This window comes from Dendrobates tinctorius, unplaced genomic scaffold (genome assembly GCF_039654945.1).
Source record: "Dendrobates tinctorius isolate UK_male_01 unplaced genomic scaffold, ASM3965494v1 ptg000196l, whole genome shotgun sequence".
Taxonomy (NCBI): domain Eukaryota; kingdom Metazoa; phylum Chordata; class Amphibia; order Anura; family Dendrobatidae; genus Dendrobates; species Dendrobates tinctorius.
The window spans coordinates 4,283,379-4,301,999 of NW_027361863.1; the positions used below are offsets into that span (position 1 = coordinate 4,283,379).

The following is an 18,621-nucleotide window of genomic DNA, read 5'->3' on the forward strand; positions in this document are numbered from 1 at the left end:
GTACAGAAGTAATACACTAAGTACTGTCACAACACAGGGATAAAACAGAGTGATGTCAGAGCACAGGGATATTAAACACATAATAGAAACCTATCTCCAGATCATTTGGATTGCAGCAAATATGCACCATATGCATTTAAATTATTATTATTATTTTTAATATTTATTTATATAGCGCCATTGATTCCATGGTGCTGTACATGAGAAGGGGGTTACATACAAATTACAGATATCACTTGCAGTAAACAAACTAACAATAATCGACTGATATAGAGGGGAGAGAGGACCCTGCCCTTTCGGGCTTACATGCTACAGGATGGTGGGGAAGGAGACAGTAGGATGGGGGGTTACAGCAGTTCCAGTGATGGTGAGGCGGTAGCTCCAGTAGTGGTGAGGGGGCAGTGGATAATTTATATCCTGGCTGCTGCAAGCACTCACATCCACCATCGTTGCACAAACTCTATACACTCCATCCTTATCAGCCCCTCTGTCCTCTCCTCTCCTATGTACAGCACTCACGCTCTTTTCACAGAGCTGAACTGCACAAATCCATTCACTCCCACCATACAACACAAGAGACGTGCTCACAAATCACTTAACCATCTCCTCACTCTTTCTATCCTCCTTCTCCTTGTCCCAGGAGATAGCTCTCCCAACTCTGGCCCTTCATGTTATAGTAAGTCAAACCCTTCACCTACTACACTCAGAAACCCCTCCAATCTCATTAATATTCACTGCTTCCTTCTGTCTCTACTGTGCCCTCTGGAGTTCTTGCTCAGTGTGTAATAAACTCTCCTTCATCCATGACTTGTTCCTTTCTGATTCTCTTAACCTTCTGGCTCTTACTGAAACCTGGATCCAACAGACACCACCGCCGCTGCTGACAATATGGTGGACTACATTTCTCTCATACCCGACATGGCTTCCACATTTTCTATCCTGTAAAATCCCCACCCTCATCATGGGAGACTTTAACATCCCCATTGGTTTTCTCTTCTCCCCATCTGCCACTCATCTCTTATCTCTAACCTCCTCGTTTCAGCCTTTCACAGCTTACTAACACTTGTACGCATGAAGAGATAATTTTCCTGGACCTGGTCTTCTCCCAGCTTTGCTCAGTGTATGATTTTAACAACTCCACTCTTCCGCTCTCTGACTACAACCTTCTTTCATTCTCCATCAAGAACTATCACTGTCACCCCCACTTTCCACAGTTATAGAAATATACGTACCATTAACCCCCAGGAGCCTATGAAGAATTTGCAGTCATCATTGGCCCCAATCTCCTCTTTCTCATGTCCTGATTCTGCACTGAAACATTATAATCAAACACTGCCCTGGATGAAGCCGCACCTCCTACACATAGAACAACTTGGCACAGATGGCGACAACCCTGGCACACACTACAAACACATTTCCCACAGCGGTGCTACAGGTGTGCCGATCGTCTGCGGAGAAAATCCAATCTGGTGAAAATTTCAACCATTGTAAGTTTATTCTTAAAACATACAACACTGCCCTTCACCTCTCCAAACAAACCTATTTCAACACCCTCATCACTTCACTGTCCAACAATCCTAAAGTCTCTTTGACACTTTTCATTCCCGCTTCAATCAAAGAGTGCAGGCCCCAACCATGGATCTCAGCGCTCCGTCAGCCTCAAGGACACCGTTCTCTCCTGGTTCTCCTTCTATCGCTCTGACCGCTCCTTTACTGTATCTTTTGCCGGTTCCTCCTCCTCTCACCTTCTCCTTACTGTTGGGGTTCCTCAAGGATCAGCCCTAGGCCCCCTCCTCTTCTCTTTGTACACTGCCCCTATTGGTCGAACAATCAGTAGATTTTGGTTCCAGTACCATCTCTATGCTGATGACACCCAATTATACACTTCTCCTGATATCACGCCAGCCTTTTTGGAAAACAACAGTGATTGTCTTACCGCTGTCTCTAACATCATGCCCTCTCTCTATCTGAAACTGAACCTGTCAAAAACTGAACTCCTTGTGTTTCTTCCCTCTACTAACCTACCTATGCCCAACATTGCCATTTCCGTGTGTGGTTCCACTATTACTCCCCAGCAACATGCCCGCTGTCTTGAGGTCATACTTGATTCCGAGCTTTCCTTTGCCCCCCACATTCGATCACTGGCTCGCTCTTGTCATCTACACCTCAAAAACATTTCTAGAATTCGACCTTTTCTCACTTTGGACTCTACAAAAACTCTTACTGTTTCTCTTATTCACTCTCGTCTGGACTATTGTAACTCTCTACTAATCGGTTTCCCTCTTACTCTTCTCTACCCCCTCCAATGTGTCTTGAATGCTGCAGCCATGATCATATTCCTCACCAATCGTTAAACCATTCTGCCCTCCATTCTGCTAAAGACCTAAGATTAACAATCTCAATAATCCGAACCTCCCTCTCCCATCTCCAAGATGTCTCGAGTGCCAATTCTTTGGAATGCACTACCCAGGACAATTCGATTAATCCCCAATACCCACCTCAACATATTTAACTAACTATCCCTGTGTTGCCAATTCAAAATTTTCTTCAAAACCAGGAACCTTGTATAATCTTTTCTCACACCCTTTATGCATTTAATAGCCATCTGTGTCTGTACTTTTGCACATACTGGTTGTTGCCGGTTCGTGCAGCATTACATGAACCCCCTATTTATTACATTGATGGCTAGACCGTATATTGAAAGCAATTGTTACTGTCCACTTTTCATGTTGCCCCCCATTTCCTCATAGATTGTAAGCCTGCGAGCAGGGCCCTCACTCCTCTTGGTATCTGTTGATTTATTTGATTATTGTTATTCTGTAATGTCTTTTATTGTCTGTACAAGTCCCCTCTAAAATGTAATGTGCTGCAGAATATGTTGGCTCTATAGAAATAAAATTATTGTTTCCTTTTTGGCAGCTTTAATTAGTTTTTTAGTATTTTGGTATTTTTCTCCCTATATTTTTTTAGAGCTTCAACGGCACCATCCTGCATGCTTTCTTTTTTACTTGAATATTTAGAATTGAGAGTCCTCAGTGGTTGATACTTTTTAATGGCTAACTGAAAAGATGGTAACAAGTTGCAAGCTTTCGATACTACGCAGGTCTCTTCATCAGGCTAGACTAATACAAAATCTCAAGAATAACATACAGTATTTATACACAAGACAGCACATAAATAACTCAATAGATAAGACAAGTGATGTGAAGCGGAATAGTCATTGTGGGAGAGGTATAAGCATAAATATTGGAGCAGTTCATAGATAAGCAGTGTGAAGGTTTTATTGCCCTCTGATTGTCTGGTTCTGTGTTGTGATGACCCCAGAAGGTCTGAGGAGCAAATTCCTTAATTGATGTAAAAAGACATAAATCCATGCGACTCATTAATACCTGCACTGAATGTGTCGAAAGTTTTAATAAATTTGTACTCAGAGATTCTTCTCTTTTTCTGAGACTTGAAGTTACCTTTTAATACAAGTAATTTAATGTCCATCATGCTGTGACCGGGGATACAAAAATGTTTTGCCACAGGTAGATCCATTCTTTTTTCTCTTATTGTGTGGCGATGAGAATTCATCCTTGTTCTCAGTTTTTGCCCTGTCTCCCCCACATACAGACCCCCAGTTGGACATTTAGTACAAATAATTAAGTACACCACATTAGATGTGATGCAGGTGAAAGTACCTGGGATCTTGTAGTCCTGATGTGAGTTGGGGATCTTTATCTTGTCCGTGGTCATTATAAATGGACAGGTTTTACATTTTTTCTGGTTGCAAGGAAAGGTTCCTGTAGCTGTTGGAGAGGACAGGGAGCTTCTGACAATGATGCTTCTTAAATTTGGGGGCTGCCTAAAACACAGCAGTGGGGGGATCTGGAATTATGGACTGTAATCGGGCATCTTTTTGCAGTATAGGTTGTAATTTCCGTGCAGCTCCCCTTAGCACCTCCAGATTTGGATTGTAGGTGACTACTAGAGGCACCCGGTTATTCTCTTCTTTAGCTTTGTAATGTAGCAGGTGATTCCTTGATATTCTGGTGGCTCTTGTAATTTGGTTTTCAACTGTTCTTGGATGGTAGCCCTGATTGAAAAAGGTTTTTCTGAGGCGACCAAGGTTTTCATCTCTATCCATGGGGTTGGAACATTTACGATTGTATCTGATGGCTTGGCTGTAGATAATAGAGTTCTTTATGTGTTTTGGATGGAAACTGTCCCATTTAAGGTATGTTGGATGGTCGATTGGCTTCTGATACAGGGATGTCTCTATTTCATTGTTCTTTAGCCTAATGATGGAGTCTAAAAAGTTAATTTCCGTGCTGGAATAGTTGAGTGTTAAGTTGATGGTGGAATGAAATTGATTAAACTGTTCGTGGAATGTCTTTAGCTGTGGCTCAGACTCCGTCCAGATGATTAAAATATCATCAATGAAGCAGTAGTAGGCCAGAGGCCTGATGGGACCTGAGGACAAAAAGTCCGATTGCAATCCATATTTCCAGACTCCCCAACTGCTGTGTTTTAGGCAGCCCCCATATTTAAGAAGCATCGTTGTCAGATGCTCCCTGTCCTCTCCAACAGCTGCAGGAACCTTTCCTTGCAACCAGAAAAATGTAAAACCTGTCCATTTATAATGACCACAGACAAGATAAAGATCCCCCAACTCACATCAGGACTACAAGATCCCAGGTACGTTCAGCTGCATCACATCTAATGTGGTGTACTTAATTATTTGTACTAAATGTCCAACTGGGGGTCTGTATGTGGGGGAGACCGGGCAAAAACTGAGAACAGGGATGAATTCTCATCGCCACACAATAAGAGAAAAAAGAATGGATCTACCTGTGGCAAAACATTTTTGTATCCCCGGTCATAGCATGATGGACATTAAATTACTTGTATTAAAAGGTAACTTCAAGTCTCAGAGAGAGAGAAGAATCTCTGAGTACAAATTTATGAAAACTTTTGACACATTCAGCAGGTATTAATGTGTCGCATGGATTTATGTCTTTTTACATCAATTAAGGAATTTGCTCCTCAGACCTTCTGGGGTCATCACAACACAGAACCAGACCCCAATCAGAGGGGAATAAAACCTTCACACTGCTTATCTATGAACTGCTCCAATATTTATGCTTATCTCTCTCCCACAATGACTATTCCGCTTCACATCACTTGTCTTATCTATTGAGTTATTTATGTGCTGTCTTATGTATAAATATGTGATTCTTCAGATGTTGTATTAGTCTAGCCTGATGAAGATACCTGTGTAGTCTCGAAAGCTTGCAATTTGTTACCATCTTTTCAGTTAGCCATTAAAAGGTATCAACTACTGAGGACTCTCAATTCTAAATAATCTTCTATCTACTGGCTAACATGGTACAAAGATATATATCTTTTCTTTTTTACAGTTAATAACTAATAACACGTAATAAACACAGGGATGTCACAGTTCATGGATAATAAACACAGTGATGTCACATGACAGTAATATAAAAAGACAATGATGTCTAAATACATGGCTAATAAACACAGTGATGTAACAGTACAGGAATAATGCACGCAGTGAAATAACGGTCCATTGATCCTGTGCGTTAATAAGTTAAAGGGAAGGAGTTTACATTGGGTGCAGTAAGCATCACTGATTGTGCAGGTTACAGCCCGTGTAACTTATGTGTCCTCATTTTAGTACAGAATTGACTACAGGATATATAATGATATATATAAATCAAGAACACTAATAATATTGCTTTTATTGAGATTAAATCTGGGAGCGTCTCCATGACCTCAGGAGTGTTCTGCTTTGTCAATAGCGATTGATCATTGTAATATGAAATTCCACAAATTCTCAATAATCTGTACATTAATTTCTCGCTGTATTCAATATATCTTCGTTGTTCTCTGCCAGGTGAATTCTCCTTTACATTCAGAATCTTCCAAATCCATACAGCCCAGGGAGTTTTCACATCTGACATTTTGCTATAGTTGCATGCAGTCTTTGTCTTCTAGATGCTAAACAATGTGGACTTTTGGCTGATTTATGTTATCTGCCGCAGGTTTCGCTCTAGGAAGATTAGTGAGACATGATACCTTTGTAGCCATCCCTCCTCTGTGAGGACGTTCAGGTTTCAGATTTTGGTTGTTTCCAAGCTCTGATGAATGATGACATTTTTGTAGGGTTTCCATTATTATCACATTTTCCAACTTTATTTCCTGTTCTTTCTGTATTCTAGAGACATGGGTTGAAAATTTATTTTAGAGACCCCCATTCATTCACTCCACTATTAGAAAATGTGAGCGGACGTCCTCCGAGGTCTCTTCTTCTTGGGGCAGATATGGCTGAGAACCAAAGGCAGATTGCTCAATTCTCGGAGAAAGATGCAAAGGTAGGTCCCATTCACAATTAGGGGGTCACCATAGTGCGTCATCAGAAAAAAGACAATCAACCTCAACGTATGTTCACTTCAAGGGTTTTGATACCACCGCTGACGATTCTGTCATATTTTATAGCAAGAATATCCCAGTATATAGCGCTATTCTTGCCATTCAAATAATGGAAGAAGTTACAATGGCTCTCAGACCGACTGCATAGTTTATCGGGGCAACAAGTCAATGAGGCCCATCAAACCCAATTTGTATCCTTCACACCCCATTAAATATAAAATATTAAAAATGCTATGAGAGGCGATCAAAACATCAACCCCAAAATAGTAACAGCAAAAATGTCAGCTCAGGGCGCAAAAAATAAGCTCTCACACATATCCCCATATCCTGAAAAATGAAAACTTAACGGGTCTCTGAAAATAGGGACAAAAGCAAAAATTTTTGTTTTTACAAATTTTTCAAATTTTTTTCACAACTTAAATACTAAAAAAATACTATACATGCTTAGTATCTGCGTACTCATACTGATCTGGGGAATCTTATTGCCAGGTCTTTTTTATCATATCCCCTTCATGACCTATGACGTATAGATACGTCATAGGTCGTGTACCTCCCATTGCCGGAGCCCGCATCATTCCCAGCACACAACAGCTGATTTGATCATCTGTCATGTGCCTCTAACAACCGTGGGTGGAATGACGATCCAACCCATGGCTACATGCCACTGTCATTCTCTGACAGCGGCATTTAACCTATGCAAACCAGATGCACGTCACATACGCCGGCCATCGGCGTCCCTGTCACATGATCGCAGGCCATAGATGGATTGGCGTGATGACAAGGGGGGGTCTGCAAGACCCACTTGCTTCTCATTGCAGATCTCCTATGAATGCCAATCACTGAAGCCTGTGACATGTAGCACAAGCGATCGGAGTATCACAGCTTCATGTCTCCTATGTAGACTATTGAAGCAAGTGAAGTAGAAAGCAAAATAGGGCATTTTAAACATAACATTTAATAATAAATTTTAAAATTCATAGACACAACAAACATAAAAATCGGAACCCTCAAAGAGCAGCAAGAACCTAAATCTGCTCAGTCAGGGAACCAACTGTCTGTCCTAAACTACCAATACCAGTACCATTGGTGGTGTAGTAAAATAGATCTAGTGAGGTATAAGAAGCATATAACCATGCCAGTACCACTGACTCATTGCCAATTATGCCCCCAAAATATAATAGAGATCCATATAATTAAAAATAGAATGGTCTCACCCGATTCTGGTTGATGATAGGACCTCAGGCATTTGTTCAAAGAACCTCATATGGAGCTGAAGGCACTAAGTCACTGAAAAAAGCGTCCATGTCAGGAGTAGGAAATAGTGTTGAGCATTCCGATACTGCAATATCGGGTATCGGCCGTTATTCGCGGTATCGGAATTCCGATACTGAGTTCCGATACTTTTAGTATATCGAATACCGGAATCGGAAGTTCCCATAATGCAATGAGCCAGTTTGATTTTATTCAGCCAATGAGGATCCTAAGAAGTGTGGGCACATCCTGTTAGAGCATGTTAGGCATGTAACTACTGGCATGGCTGTGATTGGCTGCTGAAATGATGTCATGATGCACTATAAAAGCCGCCGCCGCCATTTTGGGTTCACTCTGCTGTGAATTCAGTTAGGGATAGGACGCTGCTGTTCTGAGGGACAGTGTGAGCTAGCGATTTGCTATATTGTGCTTTACCCAGGCTACTTTATCAACCACTGAAGCTTTCTTTTGCCTTGCAGCGCTGATCACGGCTGTCTGCGAAGTCTCTGTGTGTGAGTGCAGCTCACGCTGTAGTGTGTTCTGCAGTCACCTCCGGTTGTAGTCCACTCAGCGAGCGTCATTGTCCTTTTTTGCATTATTGCTGCTCATTTTTCCAGATTTCTCCTATTAGTGTGGTTCCATCCGTGTCCAGCTAGAATATTTGCAAACACTATATAGGTGTAGATAGAGGAGCCTTTCTGCTGGCTTGTGCCCTGCAGCCGCAGCCAGATTAGTATTAGCCTATTTTTTGGAGCCTCATCTATAGCGTTGTAGGTTACCTTCCTGCATTGTAATAGCTACAAAAAGTTTGTGATACTATCGGTTTTACATCTTGGGGCACATCCAGTGTCTTTTTGTGAAAAAAAAAGTTAATAAAGTTCACCAAACACTCCACTTGACAGTTGTGTAAGCCACATTAGCTCATATTAAAGTCTAGTCCACACTTTATAAAATTAGTGTTTCTTATACCTATTAGCAGCTGTTCAGGAATAAGCACACTAAGGCCTTAGTACTTTTCTGCCTATCTTTATCAGTCTACCAAGATGAAGAAGGCAGGGAGTAAGGCACGTGATCTTGGGTGTGGAGTTTCTGCAGGGAGAGGACGTGGGGATTCTGTGCCTGCTGCGGGCACCAGTGACTCAGCATCCCCCAGTTTTCCCAGGGAACAGTCCTTTATGCGCAGCTTTGTAGGAGCTCACCGTGCCCCACTGCTGCGGGACAAACAAATTGAAGCCGTTGTCGGATGGATGGCAGCTAACGCATCGACTTCAATTAGTTCCAGATCCTCTCGGGTCCAGAGCACTGAAGAGCACCCATCTGTCTCTTCACCACCTGCCAAATTGCCCAGGCAGTCAGAGAGCCCTGGACAGGAGCCATCTCTACTTCTGTTCTTTGAATCTGTTGGCTTGGAAAGAGGGGGCCAGCAAAGCAGCATTCGAGAATTTGAAGAAGAGGTAGTATGCAGTGATGCGCAACAGTTTTGTCTCTCTGAATCTGAAGAGGCGGGTGGGCCAGTGCCTATGGTCAGCACACCTCAGTCGCATCTGATGATGAGACTCAGGTGCCACTTTCTGGTGCGTACTGTGCTGTCGAGACTACCCAGGAGAAGCAGTCGTTTGCAGAGGGTAGTGTAGATGGTGAGGTCCTTGACCCATCATGGCGTGAGAGGTACAGGAAGGTGGTGGGAGCAGCTCTGAGGAAGAGATTCCCTGAACGGCCAAAAAAGGAGGGAGAGGGAGGGGGCAGACTCGGTTGCCTGTAGCCTCCACTTCGGCACCCATTAGGAGCATGCCTCTTCCAAAACCAAAACGGGCGCTCTCAAGACTTGCAGTGCCTGGTCCTTTTTTGACACAGTTGCAGATGACATTTGCTTTGTCAAATGCACGCTGTGTAATCAAAAAGTGAAAAGAGTGAAAAGTGTCAATACCACAAATATGTGGAAACATGTGCGGACCAAGCACGTGGTGGAGTTACAAAGACACACTGAAGACCTAGGCCAAATTACAGCGCCACCTACCACCTCTTCAGCTTGTGTTGTAGCCTCTTCCTCCAGCTCACACACAGCTGGTTCGGCTTCCTCACAGGATCACCATGGAAGAACCTCTGGCACTGTTGTACAGAGACACAGTTTCATTCCACCCACAGCACCACGTTCCCTGTCATCCTCACACTCCCAGGCCAGTCTACAGCCATCGGTAGCACAGGCATGGGAGAAAAGGCGCCCATTCTCGACAAACCACCGCTGAGCACAGGCTCTGAATGCTGGCATTGCAAAACTACTGTCCCTTGAAATGCTCTCATTCAGGCTGGTGAAGACTGACACCTTTCGTAACTTCATGGCATTGGCAGTCCCACAATACAACGTGCCCAGCCACTTTTATTTCAGCAGGCAAGCCGTCCCTGCCATGCAAAAGCATGTGGAGGGAAAAATTAAACATGCGCTACTAAACGCCATCAGTAGCAATGTCCACCTGACCACCGATACGTGGACCAGTAACCATGGACAGGGACGATATCTTTCCCTCACTGCCCATTGGGTAAATGTTGTGGAGCCGGGTACAGATCTTGAGAGTGGCGCTGTACATGTTCTGCCAACTCCAAGGATTGCAGGAATCCAGTATGTACACATTGACTCCTCCTCATACTCCAGTTCCTCTGAATCAGCGCTGCAGGAGCCGACACAGTCTACCTCCACATGGACCCGTGATCGCTTACCTGTTACGACCGATATGAGCACAGGCGTGGCCAAACATCAACAGGCCGTATTGAAATGAATTTCTTAGGGGAATCGAAGCCACACAGCGCAGGAGCTCTGGAATGCCATCAAGCAGGAGAGCGACGTGTGGTTTGTGCCAGCGAATCTCCAGCCAGGCATGGTAGTGTGTGACAATGGCCGAAATCTGGTGGCAGCTCTGGGCCTAGGCAACCTCACTCACATCCCATGTCTGGCACATGTGCTCAACTTGGTCGTGCAGAGTTTTTTGAGGGACTATCCGGATCTTGATGCACTGCTGCACAAGGTCCGCATAGAGTGCACTCAATTGCGGCGTTCCAGCATGGCAAGATCGCGCATTGCAGCTCTGCAGCGCCGATTCCGCCTTCCGGAACATCGCATCATATGTGACCTACCCACCAGGTGGAATTCAACGTTACATATGTTGGAGAGGTTGTTTGAGCAGCAGGCAGCAGCAATGGAGTACCAGCTGCATCAGGCGCAAACAAGTCGCACTGCGCGCCGTTCACACTTCACCACCACTGAGTGGGCCTCTATGAAGGACATCTGCCACGTTTGGCGTGCCTTCGATGATTCCACGCGGATGGCGAGTGCAGATGATGCACTTGTCAGCATGACTATCCCCCTTATCTGCTTGCCTGAAAAAACACTGCAAGCACTAAGGGACGAGGTTGTGGAAGAGGTGGAGGATGAGGAGTCACAAATGCCATCTGCTTCTGGACAGTCTGCGCAACGTGGTTCCTCACAAAGGCCTAGGCAGGGGACACTTTGTGAGGAGAATGAGGAGGAGTCAATGGAGGAGGAAGACATCTGTCCAGAGGAGGGAGGTACACAATGCTCTAGTAGTCAGTATGTAGAGCGAGGGTGGGGTGATGCAGAGCAGGCAGAGATGACGCCTCAAGCAGGGGACAGCGTTTCTTGGCCTTTTGGCAGTCTGCAGCACATGGTTGATTTCATGCTGCAGTGCCTGAGAAACGACCGTCGCATCGCCCACATTCTCAACACGGCTGATTATTGGGTCTACACCCTCCTAGATCCTCGCTACCGGGACAACTTACAAAGCCTCATAACACCGTTGAGCCGGGAGCGTAAAATGCAGGAGTACCAAGACACACTGGTGCATTCCATCATGTTTTCCATTCCACCCGAGAGCAGTGCTGCTAGTGCTTTACAAAGCAGCTCAGTGCGTCGAGGCACTGGAGGAAGCTCTGCACAAAGAGGGAGCAGAAGCAGCGCTTCAGCACAAGGCAAGACCAGTATGGCCCAAATGTAGCAAAGTTTTGTGTCCCCGCCACAAATGTCTACACCATCACAGACGGCTCCAGTCAGCAGGAGGCAACGTTTCCGTCAGATGGTGACAGACTACATATCTTGCCCTCTCAGTGTTCTCCCACACGGCTCTTCCCCCTTCAAGTTTTGGGTCTCTAAGCTGGATACATGGCCAGAGCTTAGCCAGTATGCATTGGAGGTGCTGGCTTGCCCTGTTGCTAGTGTATTATCGGAACGCGTCTTTAGTGTCGCAGGTGGTGTACTAACAGACCGTCGCATGCGACTATCCTCCGATAACGTTGAACGGCTTACTTTTCTGAAAATGAACAAGGCCTGGATCTCGCAGGAATTTGCCAGTCCTCTTCCAGATTAAATAATTGGTTGGCAACAGTATCCAGGTCTCCTGTTGTGTTCATGTTTCTACCACCTGAACTGTAATCCCTGGGCTCCAACACCGCCAGTTGCTGCTCAGAAGTGCTGTTTGCACAGTCACCACATGCTCCAGTGTTATTGGGGTTCACTAACGTCAGCTGATCCCCCTGCTGTGTGTCCGGCAATTTCTCCTGCTCTGTCCACATTCACACTACTACAGATATTAAACTTGCTCCAATTAGGCCGCTGCCTCCACTCTGGTTCTATTATTTACCCTGGGCTCCAACACCGCCAGTTGCTGCGCAGAAGTGCTGTTTGCACAGTCAACACATGCTCCAGTGTTATTGGGGTTCAGTAACATCAGCTGATCCCCTGCTGTGTGTCCGGCAATTTCTCCTGCTCTGTCCACATTCACACTACTATAGATATTAAACTTGCTCCAATTAGGCCTCTGGCTACACTCTGTTTCTGCTGTAATCCCTGGGCTCCAACACCGCCAGTTGCTGCTCAGAAGTGTCTTTGGCACAGGTACTCCCTCCTGCCCAGCCTGGTTCCAGCACGCCAGCTGTTTCCGGGTATTGTCAACGTCACTTTGCCTCCAATACGTTGAACTGTCGTGTTGCGGTCGGGTTAGCCGACTCTATGGTGCCTGCAGTTTAGGTGCTTCCTATGTGGGCTGCGGGATCTGGCAATGAAGACTGGTTCCGTAGTGCCAATAGGACAAGCTCCCCCTGTAGGACTGTGGGTTTCGGTAACTCCGGCTGGCTCGCGGCCTTGCAACTTTTTTTTTTCATGTGTACCTTCTGCTGCCTATCTGAGTTCCAGTACCTAGCTGGTTCTTTGGAAGACAATCTTGAATATGTCCCCCTGGGTTCCAGTAACGTCAGCTGGTTCCAGGCAGAGCTTTTGGCTTAGGAGCCTCCTTCTCGGTATCCGAGTTCCACCAACGTCTGCTGGTCCTTGGTAGTGCTTTCTGGCACAGGTACCTCCTGCTTAGTAACAGGGTTCCAGTACCATCAGCTGGTCCTCGGTAGTTCCATTGGCTCTTGTACCTTCGGCTACCCATCCAGGTTCCAGTACCGTCAGCTGGTTCTCAGCAGTTCCTCAGCCTTCTTGTACCTTCTGCTACATTTCCAAGTTCAAGCTTTTTGAAATGGTTTTTGGTAATCACTCTGGATCTCCCTGACGATGACCCTAAAGACGACGACCCTGAAGACCACCCCGAAGAAGACGACGACCCCGAAAACGACGACCCTGGAGACGATGACCCTGAAGACCACCCCGAAGAAGACCAAGAAGATGACCCTGAAGAGGATGATGAAGGAGAAAGTGTGGGAAAAGTAAAAAAGAAGGTGAAGAGCATGGAAGTAGTGAAACATAAATATCTGACAAAATATAAAAAAGTTTAACATAGTCAATATCTTTGTAACTCCGAACGTCTTAAAAAAAAAATTAATTCCTGCTATTCCATTTGATTGGGCTAAACCTCTATGCCTTTAATATCTCCTCCACCTCCCCAATACATTCTACATTATTCTTAGTTGTTTTCCTTCATGTAGAATTAACCTACAAGGAAAGTAAGGGGTTTATTTTCATTCCGAAATATGTGTCCCATTGACTTGCATTGGTTTCCTGTATCGGAATCGACGATATCCGATATTTTGGGGGTATCGGTCCGATCCAATCTGATCTGATATTTCCCGATATCGGAAGGTATCGCTCAACACTAGTAGGAAACATTATGTCATTCCAAAAAGGGACCGCTTCCCAACGCGTTTCATCCCATCAGGACTCATCAGGTGATATGGCGGCCAGGACAGGATGGCTTCACCATGTCAGGTATAACTAAAGAGCCTCCCAGCAGCAGTCCCAGCATATATATGATGTATAAAGCAGTCTTGGTGTCTCCTATGTGATGTATATACAGCAGTCCCAGCATCTCCTGTGATGTATGTACAGCAGTCCCAGCGTCTCCTGTGATGTATAGTGATGTATATACTGCACTCCCAGTGTCTCCTGTGATGTATATACAGCAGTCTCAGCATCTCCTGTGATGTATATATAGCAGTCTCAGCGTCTTCTGTGATGTGTGTACACCACTCCTTGCAACACCTGTGATGTATATACAGCACTCTCAGCGTCTCCTGTTATGTATATGCAGCAGTTCCAGCGTCTCCTGTGATGTATATAAAGCAGTCTTAGCCTCTCCTGTGATGTATATACAGCAGTCCCAGCATCTCCAGTGATGTATATACAGCAGTCCCAGCATCAGATCTCTGCAAAAAGGTGCTATTTTTATTGGGAGCAAAAGCACCTACCCACCTATGTAAGATGTGTTGTTTTAAGTCTGTTAATTATGATTAAGGAAAGTAGTTGTTTGTGGGTCGCCCTTCCAGGGCTGTGGGGTACTCGGTATCGGGCCGATCTCTCAGATGGGAATGTCACAGCAGCGGTGACCCGGTCCGTGGCCCTGGGCGCCCAAGTAAAAAGGAGTTTGAGTGGTGAAATGTAGTGGAAATGAATAGTTTGTGACGCCACCTGTGGTGTTCGGCAAGGGAGGTGTTAAGCCGACGCTGCATGCAGATCCTCTGGGACTGATGGTATGGCGCAGCAAAGATGTTATAGCTCCCCACAGGTGGAGCTGTAGTCCCAGGGCAGTGTAGATGTACAGGCCAAGGGAAGGCGTAGGTGAGGCAATATCGAGCACCAAGATGTAGCAGTGCCGGGTGTGTTGGCGCAGGAATAAGTGGAGGACACCAGAGCATGCAGTTCCAAAGCTTTACTCACAGTCTGTTGTGCAAACAGGTGCCTGCCTCCGTGCCATGTCCTTCAGGTCAGGGACTCAGTCAACCTCCAGGCCAGATGGAATACTCCTTTCCAACACTCTGCCAACATGTGCCTTTCTGAACGTCTCCTCTATAGCGCCTTTAGATGAAGTACTCCTAGTACGGAGTTACACTGGAGTTCCTCCTGTCCAATGTTCCTATGAACTCTACTTGTACGGCAGACAGCTGTAGCCTGCTTCGGGGACTCCTTGCTACTAAGTCCCGGCTCACTATCCAGTTGCTGTTGTGCCCCCAAGTCTTGTGTGGGAATAAAGTGGTCACTACTTCTATTCCTCCGGTGTCTGCTGCAGGACCATTAGTATCCATACAACCTTGGGGACCGGGCCCCGTCCTTGCGCTTAGAACTTCTAGGAAGGGTTCTCCTCTAACCCACGTCCTCTGTTCTCTTTTACTCCTCACATTCCGTACTAATCCTTTCTTTCTATGGAGAATCAGGCTTTCAGTCTATGTTGCTCTCTCTCTTCCTTTCCCGTGCCAGTAGACCCAGGTCACTGGGATCTGCTGCAGCACTTCCATCCATCTATCCCTCTCTCCGGGGATCTTCTTCTCTCCAGTGCTCTAATCAACTGAACTCTAATCCTAAACTCTTCCCGCTCCTTGTAATGTAAACTAACTCCACCCACCTCCCAGCACGTTTCGTGTTCCAAGCAGGGAGCAACCAATGGGTGCTTTGCTACACTCCAAGCAGGGAGCCGCCAAAGGTGCTTTGCTACACTACTTTGTGGTGTGGGGTGCAGGTGTTGGAGTGTGGTTGGGAGTCTCCACCTTATCTGGATGGTGGATACCACACCTCAGGAGGAGATGCAGTACCTCTGTGGCGACTGAGCCTCAGGGGCGCCACATTTGCTTTTTTCATTCATCTATAGGGCATATACAGTATATCGATGGGGATCCTAATAGGTAAATAATCTCTTTTATCTTTTTATTTAGGCTTATCCAAAATATGAGGATTTCATGAATCGTCTCGTGGCAGCTATAGACCCTCTTCTTGATGCACCCCCTGTAGACACTGCAGCCTTAGCTCAGGGGTCTCTGACGACAAGACTGAAGTCCATTAAGACCCTCCGTCCATTAGTAAAAGCAGGTGTGTAGCAACATTGACAATGGAAGAAATCTGCAATGTACCCTGTTTAAAATGTACTTGCCTCTCTTCATTCTTGTATAAACTTCGGGGTAAAACAAAAGCTACTGTGGGGTCTGGATTTATTTAGGTGGACTCATCTGGGGATTATATTATTTTACACGTCTGCATTTGTTTAGGGTTTGTGGTCTTACCTGGGGTCGGTATTTCTAGCTGTTGTCTATGTTAGGCTGTCTATTTACTAACGACGTTTGGACTTGGGGCTGTTCCTTTAAGGGTTTTGTTTGGGTGCTGTATTAATTTTTAAGCCTGGTCAGGGGACCATATGCACTGGTCTGGGGTTGGTATTTTTGAGGGGTCTTCTATTTTAGGCTTTCTGTTTGTTAATAGGGGTCTGGAGAGGTATCTGTTACATTAGGGAGTCTGGGATTTGTATTCTTTTAGGGGTTATAGTCTGTGGCCTCTATTACTGTAGGTTATCTAGTCTGGGGTCTGTTTATTTATTTAAATGGCCTATTCCTTTACAGGTTTGGTCCTGGTGCTGGATTATTTCAGGGGTCTATTACCTTAGAGCAGGGATGTAAAACTCAAATACACAGAGGGCCAAAATGAAAAACTTGGTCACGGGCTAACTTACCATATTTATAAAAAACTAAATGTGTACAATTGAGGAAGTTTTTCCATATTGTCTAATATGGATACAAACATAATGGGGTCGTCCCACAAACAAAGTACATTTTAATTAATAAATCTTAAGAGACAGACCACATGACCGGAGCTTTGGGTATTTCCTCGCTTGGAGGGGCGTACAAAGAAATCATGAGGTCCCATAGCAGAAGTTACAATTGGGTCCCACCCCACTCCAAAAAAACCCCTTAATATTTGGTGGGGTCACAGGAGAGGATATCTCATAACTTTGCAGCCCTTAAGAAGTAATTTTCCTCCTATTGAAGCCCCTATATTGCCCTTTCAATATCCCCATAAAGTATTATGCCAATAAAAGTGCCCTCCAAACACAGTATGATACGCCCAGAGTGAATTCCTCCACAGTACACTCCACACACATGGTATGATGACCCTATTGTGCTCCCCCATGTCAACTCCCCTGGCAAAGTATGGCGACCCCAACACAGTATTATCCCCCATCTGTGATCCCCATACAGTATAATGGGCCCCACATAGTCTTCCATATGGCCTAATGGGCCATATATAATCACCCTGAGGGACAGATTTGGCCCATGGGCCAGAGTTTGACACATATGGTTTAAAGGGTCTGTTCTGGGGTCTGTATTAGTAAAGGTTTGTATCGATTTGCAGGTCTGGTCTATGAGTCTTTATTAGTTTAGAAGGTCTAGTTTGGAGCTCTGGATTAGTTTAGAGGGTTTGGTCTGGGGTTTGTATTAATTTAGAGGGCCTGGTCTGGAATCTGTATTAGTGTGTAGGGTCTTGTTTGGGGGTGTGTCTGTATTAGTTTAGAAGGTCTGGTCTGGAGTAAGAGTTTACAGGATCTGGTCTATATTAGTTTAGAGAATCTGGGGTCTGTATTAGTTTAGAAAGTCTGTGGTCTGTATTAGTTTACAGGGTCTGGTCTTGGGTCCTTATTAGATTACAGGGTTTAGGTTGCAGGGAGACTATTAGTTTGGGGGATTTGATTTTAGGTTTTGTATTTGTTTACAGGATTGTTTGGGGTTTAAAGGGTCTGGTCTGCGTCTGTATTAGTTCAGATTGTTGGACTAGGGGTCTGTGTTAGTAGAGGGTCTAGTCTGGGTTCTGCATAGGTCTTAGGGTTGGTTCAGGGGTCTATATTCATTTATGGGCATGATGAGGGGGTCATACACAATGGCTATAATTGAAATGCAGTAAGATGTGGGGTGCGAGCCCTATATAAATTAATGGGTCATATGGTAAAATAAATCACAGCTTCATTTGTCGCTTTTCAAACATTGGTAAATATCAGCAACGGGTATGTGCGGCATTGGCTTCTGCATGGGTATTAGTCCCTTTATCTTGTATATGGCAGACAATCCCAAAATTTGATATTAGCTATTGATTTTCAGGCTAGCGCAGTAGTTGTACACCATTGGTAAATGACAATCACAGAGGTGATATATACGTAGATTAATTAACTATTACTTATTGTACTCACCTACGGTAGGAATTACTCTGGGGAGCCAACTTCCGAAGTATTACGAAGTCCTTACAGCTCCAATATCCAAGGTAAGCAAACTGAAATGTATATGCTGAGTTTTATACAGAAGTGAGTACACCCTTCACATTTTTTGTAAATATGTTATTATATCTTTTCATGGGACAACACTGGAGATCTGACACATTGATACCATGGACAGTAGTCAGTGCACGGCTTGTAGAACAGTGTAAATTTTGTGCCCTCTAAATAACTCAACACACAGCCATTATTGCCTAAACAAAAGTGAATACACCCATAAGTGAAAATGTCCAAAGTGTCAATATTTTATGTGGCCACCATTAATTTGCAGCATTGACTTAACATTCTTGGGCATGGAGGTCACTGGAGCTTCACCGGTGGCCACTGGAAACCTCTTCCACTCCTCCATGACGATATCATGGAGCTAGTGGATGTTAGAGACCTTGCACTCCTCCACCTTCCGTCT

The 18,621-nt window shown here is 44.9% G+C and overlaps 1 protein-coding gene across 2 annotated transcripts in view; it reads left to right on the forward strand.

Annotated features, from left to right (window-relative positions):
- The window catches only part of PYROXD2 (pyridine nucleotide-disulphide oxidoreductase domain 2), a 165,269-nt gene that overhangs the window by 62,298 nt on the left and 84,350 nt on the right, over positions 1-18,621 (forward strand). For both annotated transcript variants that reach the window (XM_073552820.1, XM_073552821.1), the window contains exons 5-7: positions 6,225-6,377; positions 15,838-15,991; positions 18,144-18,205. In XM_073552820.1, coding sequence (XP_073408921.1) covers positions 6,225-6,377; positions 15,838-15,991; positions 18,144-18,205 — 369 coding nt within the window. The remainder of the gene's footprint in view (positions 1-6,224; positions 6,378-15,837; positions 15,992-18,143; positions 18,206-18,621) is intronic.